At 38.6% G+C, this 19463-nt stretch overlaps 1 protein-coding gene across 7 annotated transcripts in view; it reads right to left on the minus strand.

The window, feature by feature from the left end:
* Dync1i1 (dynein cytoplasmic 1 intermediate chain 1) overlaps positions 1 to 19463 on the minus strand; it is a 339717-nt gene that overhangs the window by 245517 nt on the left and 74737 nt on the right. For all 7 annotated transcript variants that reach the window (XM_004862718.4, XM_004862716.4, XM_087204461.1 and 4 more), the window contains one exon: positions 9186 to 9301. In XM_004862718.4, the coding sequence (XP_004862775.2) occupies positions 9186 to 9301 (116 nt within the window). The remainder of the gene's footprint in view (positions 1 to 9185; positions 9302 to 19463) is intronic.

Below are 19463 nucleotides of genomic sequence, written 5' to 3' on the forward strand. Positions count from 1 at the left end.
AGGAAAACAAAATGGCTAAGGTATGTTCCAAAACTGGATTTTGTAACCCTAAAACAGATTGAAAGCTAGGTTTAAATGAGGGAAAAAAAGATAGTCCAAATTTCTTTTCTTTGTTACTGAGAATAACAACTTGATGTCCTTTCCAAAACATTAAAGCCTTGAGACTCCATGACAGAATAAGATATAAAGACAGTTACACATGATGGTTTATTTTCAGCTTGTGGCACAAAAGGGAACATTTAGGAAGAAGAGATAGTTTCAAATATGTATAAATTTCCATGGCCTGGTGCAAAGCAATGCGAGGGGTAATGTTAAGTAAACTGAGAAACAAGCACAGAGCTCTTAAACCACACTTGTTGCTTGGGAATCTGGGAGGAGCAGTTGCGTAACAGGTCTCATTCAGTACAAGGCAGTCAAACTTCTTTGGTAGTAGTTTCCATAAGACACAGAGAAAAACTGGTTCTGAGTCATGGATGCTGAATTGAGAGTCAGTTTGCCAAGTCATCTGTTGTGGTGCATAAAGGCATGGAATGGATTGGAGATGGACTTTTAAGCCGGGGGTTAGGTAGAGGGCAAAGCATGTCTCCAGTCTGGAGACAATGAAAGCAGAGAGCAGACCAAGTCATCAAGAGGGAGATGCTAATGCTCCCTGGGAACACTGCCAAGCCATGCCAGAAGGTCAGATCACAAACTCACCAGTGGTAGGCTGCAGTACTGGATGCCAGGGCCCAGGAGGACAGAAGAGATCATGTCAGAGAGCAGCAGATGTCAGCCAGTGTACTAGAAAGGACCGGCACAAGGCCAGAGTCTCTCCCATCCTCTCCACCTCCAGTAAAGCCATGAGATCATGTAAATCTTACTTCTCTCCCCTCTACAGTTGGCCATGATCTTAGGCAGAGAAGTAGATGAGAGTGAGGCTTTATGAGAGTTTGAGGATTTCCACCCAAGATTAATAGAACACACTAAAAACACTATTGAAAATAAAAGGTAGACTAAGGTTGTTTATTTCACACATTTGCTCCTGACAACCAGTGGTATTATAGACAGCTGCAGAAAAATAAAGGAGCTGAATTCTCTCTGCACTTCTGATTTATAAGGTGAGTAAATTCTGCAGCAACACTACAAATCCAACAATGTATATGAGTATGCCAGCACATAATAAATATTATCTTTCTCTTTGTTGTCCTTTTTTCTTCTTACAGTATTTTTTCCCAATATATATTTGTAGCCAGCCAACAACTAAACACCTTTGGTTGGTGGGAAGCATACCAAAAGAATTTAAGGCACAGCCATAATGTTCTCAGATATTATGGAAACTGAACAGAATGGCTAACACAAAGGCTTGTAACACAGGCCTAACTAATGGGCTTGCAGGCAGCTCACAAGGTGTGTAGAGTGCAACGTCAATGGACTCAGGTATTGGGATTTCAAGGCAGCAGTGACTATAGAGTTTAAATCCTGAGCATGAAGGAGAGTGTCCAGGACAGGAAGCCCAGGAGGTACCGGTCTTCTCAAGGCAGGCTCAGTGGGTGGGTGACCTTGTTTTAGCTGTTGTCTTGGTCTATTTGGGTTGTCATAAAAAATACCATAGACTGGATGGCTTAAACAATAGTAATTTATTTGTTCACAGTCTGGAGACTGGAAAGTCTGAAATGGAAGTGCCAGTCTACTTAGTGTATAGCGAGGGCTTCTCACCCTGGCTTGCAGATCTCTGGCTTCTTGCTGAGTGCACTTATGACCTTGTCATGGTGTGTGCACATGGGAAGAGTCAGGGAGATACCCTGCTCTTCTTCCTTTTGTAAAGCCAACAATCCTATTCAATTAGGGACCCACTTTTGTGACTTCCCTTAACCTTAATTATCTCTGAAAGGCCCTGTCTCTATGTATAGTTACATAAGGGTTAGCTTCATTATATGAATCTTAAGGGGACAGAATTCAGACCATAGAAGCTTCCTAACTTCCTTTCTATTTTAACTTAATTTTCTTTTTCGTCAATTCTATCAAATATCTCATTTCTTCCCCCAAACTTTATTTTCTGCTTAAGTTTAATCACAGTTAGTGTCTACTGTGGGCAACCATGAATTCAGCTGATATAGAAATGTGTATCAGAAGATAGTCACTTGGGGAATTGGTGTTGGCTATCTGTCCTAGCTGGGGTTAAAGAAAAGGAAAATCCAGCTAGCATTCAAGAATGGCAATCTATCAGCTATAAAAAATAGCCAAATAATTCTTCTGTGAGGATCTTTAATGAAGTGTCAATTGGAAAGAAGGATTTTAAGGGATCAAATTGTCACTGCTGTGGAGTAGTGTGAATGATATGAAGAATTTAAAACATCAGATGAGATAGATACCTCTAATAAAACTGGACAACTTAAAGAATAGATGACAAACTCAAGCCTCTATAATTTAGCTCATGGCATACATTCAGGGACTTTCTCTGGCTTTGATAAACATCTGCCTACAAAAACCATTTCTCAAAAACAAATGTAAAGTTTAAATTCAGTCGGTTCCCAAATGAAGCTTTTTGAATTGCCAGTGTCAACAGGTGACCTATATGTAAATGAGAGCAATGATCAGGAAATAACAAGAAATCAAATGTAGGTGAGAAGAAGGAGGTCTAGGAGTACCCCAAAGCACATTCTGCACTCAGCCTTGCTTGACAGGCAAGGAAGACTCCTTTATTTGCATCTTGCTCATCCTCAGTGAAGGTTGAGCCCATCCTCTGGCTCTCTCCTGAACTTCATCTTACCCAGAGCAAACATGGGACATCACGCCTGCAGGACCTGGGGAGTAAGCTATGGGTGGTCCATGCAACATCTAGTTAAAACAAATATAGGCCACAGGATGCGGGGAGAGGATGTTTGAGTCTCTTTTCTCCCATGTGATCGTGAGGTATTTTAGGATTGGCTTCCAATGGGAAATTATATATAAAACTCTTTGATTTAAGATTTAAGCTTCCAAATAAATATTTACCTTTATATTCTCTGGAAAATGACCTTACTTGGCCATTTTTTAAAATCAAAGAATTATACTTGTGGGGTCAACAGATACGAGAAGATTTAGAACTCAACTTTCAGAAGTTCAGAATTACATTTTATTTATTTATTTTTAAATTCTTGTATTGGTACATTTTAAGTATACAATCATTGGGTGCTTGTACCTGAACATGATGTATCTTGGGTCTTATTTTTTCCCCCATTACCTGTGCACCCTTCACCCCCTCCACCCTTCTCTATTCACATAGATTTTGTTTCCTTTTTTTTTTCTTTTCTCATAATTTTTCCTTTCCCTTCTTTCCTTTCCCCTTCCCCTCCCACCACCCCTACACCTTTGGACCTTTTCCTATTTTAAAGTATCAATTATTCATTTTAATCATTTTAATCCTTATTTACACTTTCAGTTTCTTACACTAGAGGAACTATTTGGTATTTACACTTGTGTCCTATTTATTTCACTTAAGAGTATGGTCTCAATATGCATCCATTTAGCTATAAATGTCTCTAGTTTCTCATTCTTTATGGCTGAGTAGTACTCCATTTTATTAAAAAAACCAAACAAACCCATCTTCTTTATCCAGTTTACAGTTGATGGGCACTTGGGCTGTTTCCAAGCTTTAGCTATTACAAACTGTGCCGCTATAAACATAGGTGCACATATATCTCTGTGGTATAATTCTTTTAATTCTTTGGGGAAGATACCCAGCAGGGGAATAGCTGGGTCAAATGTGACCTCCAGCCCTAGTTCTTTGAGGTATCTTCATACTGATTTCCACAGTGGTTGCACCAGTCTGCACTCCCACCAACAATGGAGAAGGGTTCCTTTCTCCCCACACCCTCGCCAGCATTTGTTATTGGTTGATTTCTTGATAGCAGCCATTCTTTGTGGGGTGAGATGGAATCTCAGCATTGTTTTCATCTGCATCCTTGAATGACCAGTGATGCTGAATATTTTTTCATATGTTTATTTGCTGCTTTTACTTCTTTATCTGAGAAATGTCTGTTCATTTCAGATGCCCATTTTTGAATTGGGTCTTTGAATTTGGGGGTCTGAATTTTTTCAATTATTTATATATTCTAGATAGTAGACCTTTGTCTGAGGTACAGCTGCTAAAATTTTTTTCCCACATTGTAGGTTGTCTCTTAGCTCTGTTGGTGGTTTCTCTTGCAGTGCAGGAGCTTTTTAATAAGATGAGATCCCAGTTGTTGATTCTTTGTGCTAGTTCCCGTGGAACTGAGGTTTTGTTCATAAAGTCTCTTCCTATGCTAGTTTCTTCAAGAGTTCTACCTAACATATCTTCAAGCAAGTTTAGTGTTTCTGTCTTAATATTTAGATCTTTAATCCACTTTCAGAATCCCATTGTAATTGAGATCTCTCATCATCTAACATGGAAGGAGAGAGGCTAGAGGAGCAGCAGAGATGGAGATAACTGGGGAGGAGGTCAAGCCTGGGGGCTCTGGGACCCCTTACATTGCAGGAAGACACAGCTTGAAAGGGGATACAAAGGGGGAACCCAGGGGTTTCCCACTCTGTGACGACAGGATTAGGGTTATTTTAGTTCCCATCTGGAGGTACAACTTTGCTGCAGTCCAACATGTAATGCCTGCTTGTGTGTGGTTGATGCCACAAAACAGGGAGAATCCACAGTGCTATCATTCACCTGGGGGGGTTCCCTATGAATCAGGGGGCTTTTCTCACCCTGGTCCCTCTGTCCAGCCACGGTGAAGCCAAAAGCTCAGGCTAGGCTGTCTTTTGGGTCTGAGTTTTTGCACTTGCAGAATGATGGGCCCTGAGAGACCTGAGCAGCTCCGAGCAAGAGCCATGAGCACCACGCTGCCACTGAGCCCCTGACTGGCTGCAAATGCAACTGAGGAACTAGATTTTTACTTTTATTCAACTGTAATCCATTCAAGTTTGAATTGGATAACTGACACTTGATTCAATTATTGGAAAAGCTATATTTGGAATATAGTATTTGGAATAATAGTATTATGTGAATCTACTTCTTTAATTATAAAGCTTATGAAGTCCTATTATAGCTCAAGTATCTCTGATGAGAATTTTGTCTGTGAATCTGGATATAGAACAAATATAAAATACCAGATTTGAAGAGTTAGCATAAAAATGTGCAATATCTCAGTGGTAATTTTTATACTGATTATATGTTGAAATGATACTATTTTGAACCTATACAGTTAAAGAAAATAGATCATACAAATGAATAATGGTAAATTATATTTCTATTGAAAAGTACTGAGCTAGACTTTTGTAATTCCCTTACAACAATCATCTCTCTGCTTGCAGCTTCTGAAGTAAGCATATACCAGAGGAGATGGGAAGCCAATATCCAAATTCTCCTCTACCTGCCAAGATATATATTTTTTAAAGTGCAAAGGCGAAATAAAAGTCTTCCTTAGCCACCTTCTTACACACCTCTTCCAAACACAAAGTACTTTACATAGCTTCTCTGCATAGTAAAAACTGTTCTACGGTGAGCCAACACTGCCTTTGTAATATTCTCCTTCAGTTCTCCTAAGCAGCACATTCATGGGTAGTAGCTAATGCCTGTACTAGCCCAGGGGTTGAAACAGAGGCCTGGTTGAAATGGAAATAGAACTTCTGCTCACCACAGAATCTCAGCCTAACGACCTTTTCATAATAATCTAATAAAACCAATACAGCCTTGTTGCATGGATCGTCCTCCATGCTACTTGACAAGTAATGAGTATTTCCACTTCCTCTTTTCTTATTCCTGTAGTACCATTTCATTCTTCATTTCTTTCATTGATGTCTACTGAGTACCTTCTTTGAGCCAGGCTCTGTGCTGATTGTGAATGTAAAGAACACAACCCTCTTCCAAAGGAGATCACAGTCTAAGAGGTAAGACATGTAAATAGTAATGCAACATAGTGCGACAAAGGGACAACAGATTACGCCTGCATATAAGAGCGATGTCAGCCAGAAGAGGAAAAACCAAGGAGCTGAGCCTTAAGCACACTCCAAAGGAGGGCTCCAGGAGAGATGCATCCAGACAGGAGCATAGCATGTGCTAGTGCATGAAGGCCTAGTTTGATTTTTCTTGGATGTAAGAAACAAGGCATCCAAAGGAAGAAGACAAATGGGTTGGCCAAGATGAGAGCACACAAGGCCGGGGATTTAGCTCAGTGGTTCCACCGCCTGCCTTGCAAGCGCAAGTTCCTGAGTTCAATCCCCAGTACCAAAACAAAACAAAAAAACAAAAAAGATGAAAGAACACAGTTCCTATTTATAAGATACCATGAAGAGAAGAGGAAGTTCAGAGAACTCTCAAAATCACCCACATTTTAAAGAAGTACCCTCTTCTTTCCTCCCATTTGACTGACATCTTTTCAGTAGGTTAAGAAATTCTCATTTCCTCTGGCGTTGAACCTGGAATTTCTAGAGATGTCTGACATTATCTTTGTCATTCAACAACACTTTTGGAGTCACTTAGTTACTGTAATAAACATGGCTCCATAACATCAGGACCTCACGGACAGTCCAGGAAAAATATTAATAGGCAAAGCAGAGGCAGCTTGGCAGAGAACCATAATTTTTTCTTTCCCTACTACTTGGAAATAGAAAGCATGTGTTTACAATGTTTTGGGGGTAGAGATAGTCTGCTTCAAATCAGCTTTTCTACTCTAAGGCTTCTTTCTCTGCAACTAATTACCTGGACAGATGAGGAAGGTCTAACATATTTGAAAGAGCAGTATTCATGAGGACTTTATTCCTAAATCTTCCTAGTTTAAATCATTCTTTGGAATATTTCATGTAGCCTAAATACTGTGGAAAGAGTATTTGTTACAGTGCACAGCCAAGAAAGGAGACTGAGGCCTGGACAAACCCAAACTACCTTCCCCTTCATTTTAAAAAATAAAAATGGGAAATACACAGGAAAATGAGTGTACTAGAGCTCCACACTAGAGGCAAAACAAATCAGTGCTCTGAGACCACCTAGCTTGAATAGGATTAAATTTTCTAGTCAAACAGTGACTTAAAAAACAATCACCAAGCCTTCATATATATTTTGGAGAATAAAAAGCTAAAGTAAATTTTATACATACAATGGCTTCAAATATCATCCATGCAAAAGCCTCATTGTACCATAAAATTTGGTAGTTAGTTGTTTCCTGCCCCTGAAAGCTGCAGTCATCATGAAAATGCTGCCATGGCTCAAACCCCAAAGTGACAGCCAACTCACATCTGCCTCATGGTGAGACCTCAATGCTGGCTGCCCCCTGCTGCTCACCTCCTGCCTGGCAAGCATCTTCACTCAGCAGGTGAAAGGTGGGCACTGGGCATCCTGGACAGCCAAGCGGCTGGGGGACGACAGGCAGACAAAGGTCTGGCATTGCCCGTGGTGACAGGACAACTTGCTGAACCCAAATCTAAAGGTTTTCTTCCTGAACTCATCAAGGATCGCTTTATTGTCAAGAGCTATGGTAGCTAGCTTTGGGTTCAAATCTGTATTGTGGAATTCGAACCACCTAAATGCTCACCGCCACAAGAAAGTTCTATGGGTCTTGTTAGCAAAACAGAAATAACTCCTGCCAATAGCTGAGAAATAAATTCCTTCTTTCCTGCTGCTTAGACCACAGCATAATGAGGGCTCCCAAGCTCTCTTTGCAGTAATAAAATGAAATGTACAGGCTTTTTCTTTTGATGTGTTCCAGTTTAAAAGTTTAGAGCTGATGCCTTTTCATCCTTAATTTATCTCCTCTTGTAAATATTTCTGTACCATTTCCAATATCCTAAGTATACACATTTAAAAAAAATAATTCACTCCTTCTCTTATTTCAGTTGTATAACTTTACGTTACGGGTCAAATTTTGGGTTAAATATACCTCTGGCTGCAGCTCTGCAAATACCTCTGGCAGCAAATTAACTCAAACAAATGTTTGGGTTGGGTGGTGAGGTTGTTTTTTAATGATCTTCCTGTTCTTGTCTGGAGGCCCAAGGATAGAGCTCGCTAAGGCTTTTCTGACTTTGTATTTTCTGTCTCACTAATAACAGGTCTCAAGTTTGTGGATTTGTGTGCTTAAAATTTCACCACCAGAGGGGGCTACTTGTTCGTTTCTAAAATTCACTTCACTACAAAGCTTGAAGAATAGAAGCCCTGCTAGGAAAAAATTGCTTCCAGGAGTAGGAAAGGTCTCAGAGCACGTGTAGACAGCACTGAATTTCAAAACTAAGATTTCACTTTGTGTTTGGTATTATGTATTTAGAATCAAAATTTAAAATCTCTGTAGCTCACACAAACCAAGATGCTCTGATTTCTATACCTACATTTCTATACCTATATAGGTTTCAAGCAATAAATGGTATCCATTTTTCATTATTTGGGTTTTTGTTCTCTTTTGAACTCTAGTGTCTTCTTTGCCACCCTAAATGATAGTATTGCACAAAGTTAGAGAGAGAATTTGCTTTGCTATATCAATGTTGCCCTCTAATAATGCAAATTCCACTCATCGTATTTTCATGTAATTTTGCTTTGAAGTAATTTTTTGCTTCTAGGAAGCATTTTAATTTATCAGCTTCAATTTCTCTCATTAGTTTGTTTTGAGATTCACTGAGATTTGTATGTGAATTTTCCACTTGATATTTTCTGGTACGTACAAAGATGGTATGGAGTTCAACTGCCACTATGTGCAGTGTGTATGGGAACTATTTTTAATTTGAGGGTAGAAATTCTGTTATTTGAATTGACCAAGCAAATCTAGGATCAGTAAAGTTTTCTGTAAAGGACTAGATTAAAGATTTTAGGCTGTGCAAATCACAAGATCTCTTCTATGCCTATGGAATTCAACAGTGTAACAGGAAAATAAACATAAGTATAAATGGAAGGAGGCAGCTGTATCTCAATAACACTATTTCTAGAAACAGGTGGTGGACTGTAGTTTGCTGACCTCTGCCAACGGTGAATTTTAGCATATACTTCTTATTGATGCTGTGTATAAAGCTGTCTGTTATACAGTATGCTGAAGATTTTCATGTTTTATGATTTTCTCCTCATATAATTTCAATACAGTGGGATCTAACTAGAATATCTGGGTATCTGTACCTCATGAAGGTTTCTTATGATAGGATATGAAATCAACAAGGAGGCTGCTATTCCCTGGCAATTTCTCCAGAGTTACTATGGAGAGTAAACAAAAGACACAGTTCACCTTCAGACTGATGTGTAGCAAGAGGAGTCTGGGTCTCCTTGGAGTAAGACACCACTTCCCGTGGCAGGAAATCCACCTGGGTAACCTTCGTCACACCCAGCTTATGCAGTCTTCTTCTGTAAATAACAAAGGGAAAACACTTAGGGAAGGAACACCTTCATTTCAAAAAAGCTATCAGAATAAAACAAAGCACCAAAACCAGAAAACTTCAAACACTCTCAGTTTCTCAGTACAAGGGGCAGGGCTACAACATGAAGTTGGCCCTGGGCTAGAAGTCAGGGAAACCCTTGGAGTTTAGCCCACTTTGGCCCAAATTGGCTGGGTGATGTCCGTAAGTCTTTCGTGCTCACTCTCAGCTTTCCTATCTCTGAACTGTCTTGGTACAATTCAGATGAGACTTATTCCATTCTGAGCATTTCTGACTCGGCTTGATTAAAATATATGAAGCAAACCTGCATTTATTATACAGGATTCTAGTTTCCTAGGTAAGAGGGAAAACAATTTCCCCAGGATGAATTATTTATTATGTATCACAAACATATACTAATAAAAAATAGAAAAAGTAATTCTTCCTAAATTTGAAGAAAAAGAGAAGTAGATTCCCTATTGGAGTAACACTGTTTTTTGAAAGTAGTGATAGGATCTTATTCCAAGGAGGAGTATAACAATTCTCATTTCTCAGAGAAGGAACTAATGCAGATCTGTATATGAATATATTTGAAAGAATCATTAATATAGCACAAATGAACGAAGAGGACACTGGACGTGGAGTGATAAAGGCTTAACTCAGCGTTCCAAAGCTAACTGTGATTGTGTTAAAAAAAATCATTGCTGAATATTTCTGTAACACTTCAAGTGTTTCCAGATGTCTTCATGACACCTCTGTGAGTGTGGAGGCAGATGCTAGCACCTCCATTTTATAGTTGAGTAAAGTGAGATCCAATTCAAGAACATGGCCAAGTGCCTTCAGCTCAAAAACGGTGGAACTAGAGATAAAAATACTAGTGATTCTGCAACTATATGTGTTATTAACCAGAGTCCTGTTGCCAAACTCCCACTTAGAGTTCTTAATGATGTGTCTGAATCATCACAAAAATATGAAGTGCTCCCACTCCCAGGTCACCCAAGAAACAGCCAATCTGGAGGCAGAATCATCTGGTGGGCAAACACAGGGACTCTAACTTCCCGGTCACTAGCTGCGTGCATCTTGCACAAGTTTTGAAGCCCTCTGTGCCTCAGTTTCCCATGTGCAAATGGAGATAACAGTGCATTCTAACATGATTGCTATAGGTAGTCTGTAGGCACCAACCTATATGTTATACATACACGATATGTATACATACACCTGCATGCATAATTTATACACATGGATCTTAAAACCATTTCTGGAACATTGTTTTAAGAACACAAATTTAGTATTGATAGTGGGCATATTCTACCATATTTCTTAAAGATTTCCAGGCAGAGAGATGAGAGGAAAAAAAGAAAAAGGTATAATAACAAGCTAAAATCTCACATGCTCTAGTTGTCTAAGATCAATAGAAATGTACCCTGTTCAAATTATTGTGCTTCCTTATTACCAGCAGATGGCATAACCTCCTCTCTTTTTCTCTAAATCATTTTTAGTACTAACAACATGAAAGGGAATGCATGTTACAGCTAGGAATTTCCATGTAAATTTCTCAAGCATTCTATCTAAGGCAATACAACTTTTTTTCTATGAGTTGACATAAAAATTGAGGTGAGATCTAAGATGTGCACAGGTGGACAAACACTCCTTTGGAGAACAAGCTTTGCTGGCTGTCTCTGTGGTTCAGATGCAGCAAGCCTGAAGATAGCCCCAAGCTCCATTAGGCCTAGGCCACAGGGATCCAGCACTTGGGACTCTGGACAACAAGAGTACACAGAAGAGTCAGTCTGGGTCCCTTGTACTCCCTCCCATGCAGTGGGAAACACACAAAATGTACTAGCGGAAGTATTATTCAAAGGGAAAAATTCAAAGTATTATTTTAAAACCTTCTTGGATCAGAGAAGAATGTTTGCCTTTCTGAGGCAGGTCTTTGTGATGCATGTGAAGAAGAAAACAAACAGACACTCCAAGACTGCTTGAGACAGAGCCCCTCCTGCTGATTAAGTGTGGTACATGTTTCTGAGGCCTCATCAAGTCAGTCTTCATCACAAGGTTCAGGAAGGCATCTCCATCACTTCAGACTGAGACAACCCCTCACACAGAGTGCTCATCTTGGACTCCAAACTTCCATGGGCATCTGTGTGAGGTCAGTCTCCAAGCTCAGGTTAAGCCATGCAGAAATTCTGGGACCTAATTTAATAGCCTATCTTGTTGGGTGACCAGGAATAGGCACTGGGTTGTACGAGGCTGATTTATAATTTGATAGTCCATCGTGACAAATTAAAACCAACCAGTGAGGCAACACAGCAAAGGAACTCATGTATAACTGGTTCAAATCCTTGCTTTGTCACTTATCAGCTGAACAAAAGGTAGATGAAAGCTCTGGATAAGTGAGGAAGCCCTCTAAGCCTCAGGTTCCTTGTCTGGAAAATGGGTATTAATGATTGAGCATTAGGGTCATGAGACGAAGATAATACTTGTAAATATACTTGTAAATACTTGTAAAGCATGTAGAATGATGCCTGGCAGATCATGGCTTATCTCCTCTGAGGCCACCTTACTTTCAGTTTATCTTTTTTACTGATCATAATAATGCTTATATATGTAAAAAATTAGCGAGGGCAGATCTACAAATGGTTTAAATTCAAGATTCTTTAAGACCGTATGGTTGAAGATCATTTCTGCTAATGAAACAGAAAAACCACATTCCTAATAGTTTTTAATACGGGCACATGAATTAGTTTTAGCTGCTTGAGATAGTCCATTGACTTTGGCTTTAAACCAAATATTACTATAGAACCGCTCAGTTTTCAAAACTTGGCTTGAATAAATAGGTGTATCCCGCTGAAACAAAATGTTTTCTTTATTGACTAATTACGGAAGAGTTTCAACCAATTCCTCACTGGTGCTGTGTCTGTCAGTTCAGGGCACCAACTCAACCTACTTGGAGTTCGTCAGTCTGGAGGTCCTGGGAGGCCTACACACACTAAATGGCTTGGGGGTGAATCTCCCTCAAATAATTTATAATTTTAAAACAACTCCTTATATGACTATTTAAGGGTACTGGTAGATCACTATATCTTTCCACATAATCTCTGGATTGATTAAGCTTCATTTATATTAAATGCTTTCATTCTTTGTGGCTATTTTACTGTTGCAATATTTATAATATGCTAAACACTTTTCATACATTGTCTCATCTTCATTAAAGACATTCATATTATAATATGAATTCATTCATTCATGTTCTCATATTACATATGAGAAAACTGAAGCTCAGTGGTGGTAAAGAAATTTGTTCAAAATTGCAAGGGTTGTAAGTGACAGGATCAGGGGTTAGTTTTATTCAACAGTAAATCCAAGGGCCAGGAACTTCAAAATGTTGCTACATTGACCTTGTTCTGCTTTTTTCTTAATGCCTCATATCCATCCACTCATCGGGCAAAGTTCTTACAACTTAACATGGTAGAGGTCCAAGCACATGTGTTTATTTTATAAGCACACTAAAGGATTCCTGAGAAGTGGCCTGGCTTAGATATCAGAGCATGCTGGGAATATCTGTTCCTGAGGTAAACACTACAGGACGGCTCCCAGTCTCAGCTGTTCCAGAAGGACTGGCCAGAAGGTGGAACCCTTTCATGGTAAAGCCCTTCCTTCTAGTCCTGTCTTCAACTGAGACTTCCCTCATGGCTGGGATTCTCATGGACCGACCTCAGAGACTGTTGTGTCTCAGCTGATCCAGAACACACCAGTTAAACAACATTGTAATATAAACCTTCTTCAATTTCCCTAAAATATGTTTGTAATTTTATCAGCTGACAAAATTTTTATATCTATATCTTAATAAATGAAGTTGTTACTGTCTTAAGTGTATGAACATCAAAAACCATATTTCTTATTTTTTTTTTTTGTACCGGAGATCGAACTCGGGTCCTTGCATCTGCACAGCAGGCAGCAAAACCACTGAGCTAAATCCCTGGCCTTTATTTCTTATTTTTGAATAAAGCCTTAACAGCTCATAATTCTTTCATTCAAAGATGCAAGTTAAAGAGCTGGGGAAATCCCACTGTAGCATTGTTATTATAATTCCTTTCCCTTCTAATTAGGGTGTGATCCCATCCTGGCTCTTCAGTTCTAACTCTAAGATACATTTCCTGCCACCCCACCATCCCTCCTGCATAGCCTATGCCTGTATACTGGACATACATTCATTTCTGCCCCTGGTACATGTGATTGTAGTCATTAATTTTCATGTCTGTCTTTCCTGCCTTGACCGTAAACTTGCATATTTCTTATTATTTCTGCATCTTGGAGCTTAGATTGGTGTCAGATACAGAGCAGACACTAAATAAGTGTTCAAAGAAGGAAGGCAGGAGGGAAAAAAGAAGAGAGGAGAGAGCAGAAAATACAGAAGAATATTGTAAAAATAAAAACTTAAATAATCTATGTCCTGGCTCATGTCATTATTATTAAATAATATTATACACTTTGCTTTGGTAGTTTATTCCAAAATTAGAAGCTTTAATAAGAAACTTTAATTATTAAGCTGAATTTTCATAGGGCTTCATAAAGTCAATATCATCTATTCATATATTTGGATTGTGACCATGTTTAATAAATACAGAGAAAACTCAAATGGAGTAAACAGCAGTACCAGCCCCAGCTAGGAAGAGGCTAGGAAGCAAATCCATGGTCCCCACCCCAAAGCTACTGACCCACAAACTTTGGGAGTGGAGTAGAGCAATCTGCATTTTAGTAAAGCCTGCTCACACTCCCTTCTTCCCAGTTCCAGGAATACTGATGTTGAACAAAGGATGAGCAACATTGACCTAGACATGGTAGACAGTGATAAAATAGATAGAGATAAAATCTTCAGTGATTAAAAAAAATCACTTGGGGTTTTCCACTTAGAAGCCAAATCCCAAAGGATATGGCTTCGTGCCACTGACATAGGAAGAATTTTTGGATTAAATTTAGGAAACTCTATGAGGCAGGCCAGGTACAAATATTAGTAAGAAGACAAGAAGATGATGCTAGATAGATTGGTGTGTACAAAATATGAATAAATTCTTGACTCTGTCCCAAATCTAAAGCTAGAAACTCAGGAGTCCCAGACATCCTGGGCAGTGAAACCATGGGTCCCTCACAAGCTGACCTGATATTGCTTAAAGCGACACAGAGCTCACATTTCCCCAGGATTGGGGCTCCACTGCCTCCTAAATGTCCTGGAAGCCTCTTCTCTGCCTGGTATTGTTAATTCACTGAGGAAGCTGGCTCGGCAAAGCCATATTTCACCAAAGTGAGAATATTTCTTCTGAAAGGAAAACTAGGTCTTTAATTTACAACTAGCATAATCCAATCCACTGAAGTTCTACCCATTTGTCTCTGGCTGGACATTATGAACCTCAAGAAGAAAATTACTCTCTTCACGAGAGTCCTCATTCCTCTTTCTGTTTCCGATTCAATTGACATTTTGTCTAACTACCCACAAGAAAGTTATCATGGCTTTCTAGCTGCTTACAACATGTCATAGGCATAGTCTATGATATCTATCAAAGACGAAGAAGTGCAGACTTACTTCCAAACACTGAAAGGGACATTTGTTCTATCATTAACAGTATGGAAAATATGTACATTGCCATGGGAATTCTAATAAATATAATTTATAAGGCTCTTCTCCATTTCAGAGATGAATGAAATTTCAAGAAAAAACTTATTAATATTGTAAGATCTTACTAACAGTCAGGCACTATTTTAAATACAACAGAGAAAATGTCCTTGCAAAACAGAGGTTTTTTTGTAAAGATAAGACGTTCTTATTTTGTCCCTACTCTTTGAAAACATGCCATTCCTTTCAAACCCAAAGACAACAGAACTTTTTTCTGATGCTGCTGCATCTGTATCCTAACATATGAAAGAGAGGTTCATTATTTCATTTAGAATCATAACAAAGGCCATCAGATTTCAAAGAAACCATTACTTAGTTCCTTTAAGAATAAAGTTAAGGAATTAAAACGGGAAGATAATTTTGACAATTTCAAGAACTTGGTGTGGAGGGGTATGGAAGTCAAAGGGAAGCAAAGCTCTTTGTCCTAGACTTAAGATCAAGGCTGCCTTAATTTTCTTTTATTGAAGTAAAATTCATATAGTATAAAATCCCTGCCTCTCCATGTGTACAACTGAGTAGTTTTGGAGATAGTCACAAAGTTGTGCAATCATTATCACTATCTAATAAAACAGCCTTTTGTTTCCCCCAAAATATATTTTGTACCATTTGGCAGTCAAATTCCATTCCCCTTTTCCCTAAACCCTGGCAACCACCAATGTACTTTCTGTCTACCTTCATATAAATGAAATAAGGCAACATGTGGCCTTTGTGTCTCATTTACTTCACTAATGCTTTCGAAGTTATTAGTGTAACATGTATCAGGACAGCATTTTTGTTCATCAATGAATAATATTCCATTGTATAGACATATATTATTTTGAAACCATTCATCAGTTGGTAGAGATTTGAGCTGTTTCCACTTTGGTTATTATGACCAGTGCTACTATAAATATTTGTGTACCAGTTTTTGTGTAGACATATGGTTTTGATTCCCCCGGGTATGTACATTGGAGTAGAATTACTGGATCATATGGTAATGCTGTATTTAACTTTTGAGGAACTGCCAAAGTGTTTTCCAAAGTAGCTGCACCATTTTACATTCCCGTGAGGAATGAGGGTTCTAATTTCTCTTCATCTGCCTCATTCCTTATTATGTCTTTTTAAAAAATCATAGTATCCTAGTAAGTGTGAGGTGCTACCTCACTGTGGTTCTCATTTACATTTCTCTAATGGCTAATGGTGTCCACCATCTTTTTCAGTCTTATTAGTCATTTTAATAACTTTTTTAAAGAGAAATGTTTATTCAAATTATTTTCCCATTGTCTTTTTACTATTACTTTGTATCTATTTTGGAGACTAGACCCTTGTCAGATATATGATTTGCATTTTCTTTCATTCTGAGATACTTTTTCACTTTCTTGATGATGACTCTTGAAGTGTAAAATTTTTTAATTTTGGGGGCTACATTTTTGCAGTACTGGGGATTGAGCCTAGGGCCTTCACACTGAGCTATATCCCCAGCACTTTCTTTAATTTTTTAATATGAGACAAGGCCTTGTTAAGTTTCCAAGTTGCCCAGGCTAGGCTTGAACTTGCAATGCTCCTGCCTCAGACCTCCAGAACGCTGTGATTACAGATATGTGCCACAAGTTTTCTATTTTAATGAAGTCAAATTTATCTATTTTTTCATTGGTTATTTGTGCTTTTGGTGTATATACAAAAATTATTGCCTATTCCAAGGTCCTAAAGATTTACATCTTTTTTTTCTACGAGTTTTATAGTTTCAGCTCACACATTTTAGATCTTTGATCTATTTGAGGCTATCTTTGCATGGCATATATGAGGTAGGGATTCAACTTCATTCTTTGCATGCAATTTCGTTCTTTGTCCTGTTGTCCTAGGCTTAATGTTTCTTAATGTTCAGTGGCAAAATTGAACACAGAAGGAGAGAAAGGCTTTTATCTTAAATATTCATCATTGATGCCACTGGATTCAAGCAGCAGCCAAATTTGATGGTGGGGGGATGGATTCAAGGGGAGGGACCTCATCACCTGAAAGCCTGGGGCCCGTGAAAGCTTGCAAGGTACCTGAGCCTATCTCCTAATACTAGCATGAAAATCATCAAAGTGTACCTTAATCAGTTAGATACTATTTATACAACCACATTGTGATGCACTGATTTCAGGCAACAGCAAGTTATATGCAGCAAGCTTGATGTTTATGCATCTCATTGTTAAGAAAAGTGAAAAAAAAATCATGTAAATATTACTGTACTATGTGGGTAGGACTTATAAAGGAATATAACAGTTTGCAGAACTGGCTTTAGATGACTAAGCCATTAAGTAAGATGCCAATCATGAATGTTTGACAATACCACCAGCTAAACTTCAGAAATAGGCTTATTTCTGAACAGATGATACCTTTTCTGATCCAGGACTGATGTTGGGAAGTTAAGTTACTAGGTAGGACTAAACTGCCATTAGTAGAATTTTTTTTCTTCCGCAGTACCGGGAATCAAACTCAGGAACATGGGCTTGCCAGGCAGGTGAGGCACCACTGAGCTACATCTCCAGCCCTAGCAAGATTTTTTAAAATATCAGAATTTAAGAACTTATACCAAGACACAGAAAAGCCAGAATCAAAATGTGCTTCAGTCATCTAAGAAAGTCCCTAAATTTTGTAAAAGGTAAATCACAAAGGAGCCTCAAAAATGATACTGAGACAGTTTTATCGTTGTCAATAGCTGAGAGCTGTAATGATGATTGTATACTGATTAGATCTGGTGCAGGAGATGGATATGTGTAGATAAAGTGGGAAAGTCAGGAGCCCGGGTCAGAGAGGCCAGTGCACGAGACACTTAAAAGCCAGGAAACTAAAAAAAACAAAAAAAAAACGGTGATTGTAATAATGGGAAGTTTCTGGCTCAGCAAGGAATCCTGAAAATCAACAGAGAAAATTAGGAACAGATTTTCTTAGAGAAAAGGAGTTATTTGGCCAGGTGCCAAAGTAGGTCAAAGCCAAGAAAGCAAAAAAAAAAAAAAAAAAAAAAGTCTGCATTGGGCTTATATTCAATTCTGCTGATATTTATTCTTGTTTATTTGCATGTGGATATTTAATCCCTGGGGTACATTAAAGGTATTGCCAGAGATTTTCCTAGTATTGCTTCTAAAATTTCTTTAGGTAAATTTCTCAGAGATGACCCCTCAGAGTGAAGCCGATATCAGAGCCATTCCCTTCTTTGTACAATATTTTAAGTGAGTGAAGTAATGTCTTGGACAACTGGCAAAGGCCAAAGCCATTTATCAACAATCAAAAACCATGTCTTAACAAGGTATTTATTATACCAGGTCCTTACAAAACAATAATTAGGACACAGAACATAAGTATCAAAAGGCAAATAAGAATGAAAGGTAACAAGTAATGACAGCCAACATGGGTGAGAACAAGTGGGATAGAATATTACTGGCAGATTACTATGTATTTGGATAAATGAGGTCAGTGTCATTGAGAATAGAAGGATAGATCTGAAGCGTGAAAGTTACCCAGGATCCAGTTAAGTGGGAAGGAATGGGGACAATGTCTCAGCGAGGTGGCCCTGCATATACATGAATATGGAAGCTAAATTCACATTTTATGCCTGACAGTCTAGTTTTTCAGAATAGACGTTTTGAGGTAGAAGCAATGGGAAAGGTTTTGAGAGAGTTACACTGAAGCCAGATTATTAGAGACTTCAAATATCAGGAGAAAGAATCTAGCTTTTAGGTAGACAATGAGAAATTGCTGAAAGTTACTAAGAAATGACAGCTGCAATGTAACATGTAAAGCATGTTTTTATAACAGCTATGAGAAAACTAAAGTTTAAATCCAGCTCTTGGACAAGACAGGGATCAGAAGCTAAGTGTGGGAAATGACTGGACCACAAAAGGTGGGTATAGAGAAAAGGGAAATAGAAAAAAGACCTGCAAATAAAGAGGGATGGGAGAACATAGTCAGGAACCAATCAGAGAATGCAAGCAGAGATCAATTCAGAGGGGCTATCCAGAAAAACGATGACTAGATTTATGGTCAGTGGTTGAATGAAGCATGAGATTCAGTTCAGGTGAGGAGAGCTCACTTGGAATGGAAAGAAAGGCTGCACTGTGTAGACTCTGGAAAATAATTAAGGGTAGACTTTCATAATTAACTTAATATGGACAGTAAAGGGAAAGGAATGAGTTAGAGATTATTTCAGAGCTTCAGACCTTATCGGAAGAAATGTGAATCATGTAACTGGAAGATATAGGATAATCTAGAGAAAGGTTTGCATTGGGGTAAGATCTGAGTACTTTAATGTAAGAGTTTGTGGGGAAGAAATCCAGTTATAAGACCAGAGCTCAGAGAGGAAGACAAAACTGAAGATGTGACCCTTAGGAGCCATCTACTGAGAGTCACATGGGAAAATACTAAATCCACAGACAAAGAACATGAGAAACGAAGGGCACAGAAGATTATGTTACATAAAAGTTTGTTAAAGTGGTGAATTTGTTTCCCAAATCCTGTA

The sequence above is a fragment of the Heterocephalus glaber genome, unplaced genomic scaffold (genome assembly GCF_053883595.1).
Source record: "Heterocephalus glaber isolate CG9 unplaced genomic scaffold, H.glaber_assembly_v1.0 deba00000546, whole genome shotgun sequence".
Taxonomy (NCBI): Eukaryota; Metazoa; Chordata; class Mammalia; order Rodentia; family Bathyergidae; genus Heterocephalus; species Heterocephalus glaber.